Source organism: Caloenas nicobarica, chromosome 23 (assembly GCF_036013445.1).
Source record: "Caloenas nicobarica isolate bCalNic1 chromosome 23, bCalNic1.hap1, whole genome shotgun sequence".
Taxonomy (NCBI): domain Eukaryota; kingdom Metazoa; phylum Chordata; class Aves; order Columbiformes; family Columbidae; genus Caloenas; species Caloenas nicobarica.
Window position 1 is genome coordinate 6,619,348 of NC_088267.1, and position 4,011 is coordinate 6,623,358.

A 4,011-nucleotide genomic window follows, 5' to 3' on the forward strand; every position below is an offset into this window, starting at 1 on the left:
TTCATTTCACATCTCTGGATTTGTTCCGACACTGAACAATACTTGCAATATATGAGGAAGGCTCAACGTTACTTTTCTCACTAACCAAAAACAAGGTTGGAGTTGGCTTTAGTTTTTAAGTCATACAGCCTTTCATATTGCTAATCAGTCTGTCTGGTGTTTTTCTTTTAGATTTTTCTCCTGCGTGGGATGTGTGACCAGCCCAGTGTTCAGGTAAGTTGTGCCTCACAAATCTGTTGAAGAAATTAAGCAAAGCTGGTGAGTATACGGATTGGATGAAGTCCAGCTGATATAACTACTTGGACTCTCAAGAGACATTTTTGCCAGAGACTCTTAAAGAATGTAAATAAAGAAGGCTCAGGCTACCCAACATATTAAATGATCTGGAAAGTACAGGAATAGTGGAGTGATGACATCTGCTGATGAAAGAAAGGTCTTCAGGGTAATAAAGACAAGGACTAACTGTGCAGAACCTTAGTTTAAAAGTGAGAGAAGGAATACAATACAGATAGATACGAAAAGTGAGCAAGCAGGAAAAAATGCTGGTGTTACCACCCGTGGCTTTGGAATTACATTAATTGGGACTGTTCTATGGAAATGTCAGATTAGTGCCACGTAATGATTAAAAAAGCAAAGTAAACCTCAGGAATTATTAGGAAAGAAATTGAGAAGAGAACAGAAGACCCCATTATGCTGCAGTATAAATCTGTGGTGTATCCACATCTTCAACACTGTGTGTGTTTTTCTGGTCTTTCTGTCTCACAAAGAATGTATCAGAGTTGGGGAAGCATCAGAAAAAGGCAACAGGGTTGAGCTGAGCACACGGGCCGTTGTTGGAGACAGGTGACTTTGATCACTATGCCCATGTTCAAAAATTCTGAAGAGTTGAACCTCTATTCAGTGTCACAGAAATGGTCATCTTAGGATGTTTTCTTCAGGTTTATAAAGATTTCAGGTTACACTAAGTGAATCTAAAGAAAAGTGTGGGAAGCCTGTAGACTGTATACGGTGATACATCAGCTTCTACAACAAATATCACCACTCTGGACTAAAACATTTGCTTTCTTTTTCCAGATCCCCTTAACACATCTATCCTTCCTCTTTTGAGGGAATCACCACCCCACAAGTTACTACAATCATTCACCATGAGCATGATCAAGAACATTCCATGCTTCAGTGCCAATGCTTTGAATTCTGGTGCCAGCCACTGACTTCAGCATTTGAAGACTCAATGTTGAAGAGAAAACTCGAATGGTCCAGAGGAACAAATGAAAACGGAGCTCGGCGCTTTTCAGAAAGAGGCCTTGATTTACAAATCTGGAAGAAATTGTGTTTACAGGAGGAATCCACACAGTATTGGTTTATATCTTGGGTACTCTACTAATAAAGTGTCCATTATAAATATAAAAAATGTGACATTCAGCTATTAGAGAAGAAGGGAAAATAGCTTTGTGCCAAGCACAGCAGCATCAATTACATGGCGGAGGTTTCTTTTTCGGCCTCTAGCTCTGCAGTATTGATTTATGTAGCTTTGCAGAAGGTTAGTTCAGAAAGGAGGTGTGAATAAAAGATAATAAAGAATGATTTAGTCGTCTGCAAGATGAAAACGAAAACCACCTAAATTCCCGTCACTTACGGTACTGCTCGTAGTGCCACACAGCAGAATCACGTCTGGATGATTATGTTGACATTTTGCCTTTACAATGATGTCATTGATGTGATGTGATGTGATGGAAAATCTAACTTAGGAGAGCACCTCATCTACTGTGTCAGCCGAAGTTTTCAACAAGTTAATATTTCTTCAGCATCAGACTCTGGTATGAAAAGTTCTATTTTAGTGAAAAAGTAAGCGTCTTTCTTCATCATCCCTGGAAAGTGAAAAGTGAGAGCAGAGCAGAGGATGACTCAGTATAACCGTTCAGCAGAGCTCGCTCTCCAGAGCTCAGCAAACAAGTCATTAAATTTCACCGAAGCTTTGGATGAAAGGACGCTATTAGGGCTGAAGATTTCGCTGTCAGTCCTCCTGTCTGTTATAACATTGGCGACGATCCTTGCCAACGTTTTTGTTGTTATTACCATTTTTCTCACTAGAAAGCTCCACACACCTGCAAATTACCTCATCGGCTCCTTGGCGGTGACCGATCTTCTAGTGTCCGTCCTCGTGATGCCCATCAGCATCGCTTACACCGTCACCCACACGTGGGCCTTCGGCCAGGTGTTGTGCGACATCTGGTTGTCGTCAGACATCACGTGCTGCACGGCCTCGATCCTGCACCTCTGCGTCATCGCGCTGGACCGATACTGGGCCATCACGGACGCTCTGGAATACGCCAAGCGCCGCACCGCCGGCCGAGCGGCGCTCATGATCGCCGTGGTCTGGATGATCTCTGTTAGCATTTCCGTGCCACCGTTTTTCTGGAGGCAGGTGAAGGCTCATGAAGAAATTGCAAAGTGTGCCGTGAACACAGATCAAATTTCCTACACGATTTATTCCACTTGTGGAGCTTTCTACATCCCCACCGTGCTCCTCTTAATATTATACGGTAGAATTTATGTAGCAGCGCGATCCAGGATTCTGAAGCCGCCCTCGCTATATGGGAAACGTTTTACCACCGCTCACCTGATTACCGGCTCTGCTGGCTCTTCCCTCTGCTCAATTAATGCCAGCCTTCATGAAGGGCATTCCCAGATCCCAGGTGGATCCCCAATATTTATCAATCATGTTCAAATAAAACTTGCGGATAATGTCCTGGAAAGGAAGAGAATTTCTGCTGCGAGAGAAAGGAAAGCCACCAAAACTTTAGGTATTATTCTGGGAGCTTTCATTTTCTGCTGGCTGCCTTTTTTTGTCATGTCCCTGGTCCTGCCCATCTGCCAAGATGCTTGTTGGTTTCATCCCATCTTGTTGGACTTCTTTACGTGGTTAGGTTACTTAAACTCATTGATCAATCCTGTCATTTATACAGCTTTTAATGAAGAATTTAAACAGGCTTTCCAAAAACTAATACATTTCAAGAAGCGTTTGCCTTGAGCCTCTCCTGTTGTGTTACTGACCTTGTACAAGGAAACTTTCTGTGCTTTTATTCCTAAGGTACGGAGGGGAAATTGCCATCTCTGCTGCTACCCGGTGCTGTGCATGTAACCGGGAACCTCTTGCTGATATGTTACTTTCTGTCTGGAATTCTGTATCGCTGCATATTTGCAGGACATTGGTATTTCTGCTGTATATTAATAATTTATGTATGGCTGAGCAAGTTTCTGGAGAACGGGATCTGATGGCTGCGTTTTCTATGGCATGTATCCTATTCATTTGAAATTGATAAAACCTGTAAGTTTTTCAGGTGTGTGACACTGACTATAAGCAGGGCATAGAAAACATAGCGTGTATGTAAATTTTGTGGATATTTCACAAATGCTGCATTTGAAGCTATGCTTTTGGTGAACCGTAGAAAGAATACAATTTATTTGAAGTAATTTTTACACATTTTATCATAGCCAGTGCAGAAACACTACAAAATAAATAGCATGAAAATTATTTTAAAGCACCTCGCTCTTATATTTCTGTTATTTACTCTTTTTTTCATGTACAACTGAAGCAAGAAAATGTGCTTAGTGCCAGTGTGGAATGGCTGGGACCTCAAAAACGAGCCAGAAGGTTCATTCCTTGGTGAAAAGAAATGAGGAGTGAGAGAGGAGAGAATGAAGGAAAACTTTCTTAGTAATTAAGGTTGTTGGGGTGGATGTGACGTCACTGTCTGGAAGTCTTTAAGAACGGGTCAAACACGCATTTGTCAGCGATCGCAATGTCAGGACCCTCTTCTGGGGCTGTGGAGAGTGGAGCAGGTCCCCTCTAACCTGCACTTCTCCATCTCTGGGATTATTTCCTTCATTTGGTTGGACTCGATCCTGAGGGTCTCTTCCAACCGAAATGATTCTGTGATTCTATGATTCTATGATTTGGCAGGTGGGAAGCTGGCACATGGAGGTCTTGGTTGAAGTCTCAGACAGAAC

General features: G+C 42.3%; 1 protein-coding gene across 1 annotated transcript; it reads left to right on the top strand.

The window, feature by feature from the left end:
* The first annotated feature begins 1,900 nt into the window (after window positions 1-1,900).
* Window positions 1,901-3,031, top strand: HTR1D (5-hydroxytryptamine receptor 1D). Its single transcript, XM_065650647.1, has one exon. It carries the CDS (start codon window positions 1,901-1,903, stop codon window positions 3,029-3,031), a length of 1,131 nt encoding a protein of 376 aa, XP_065506719.1.
* The last annotated feature ends 980 nt before the right edge of the window (window positions 3,032-4,011 follow it).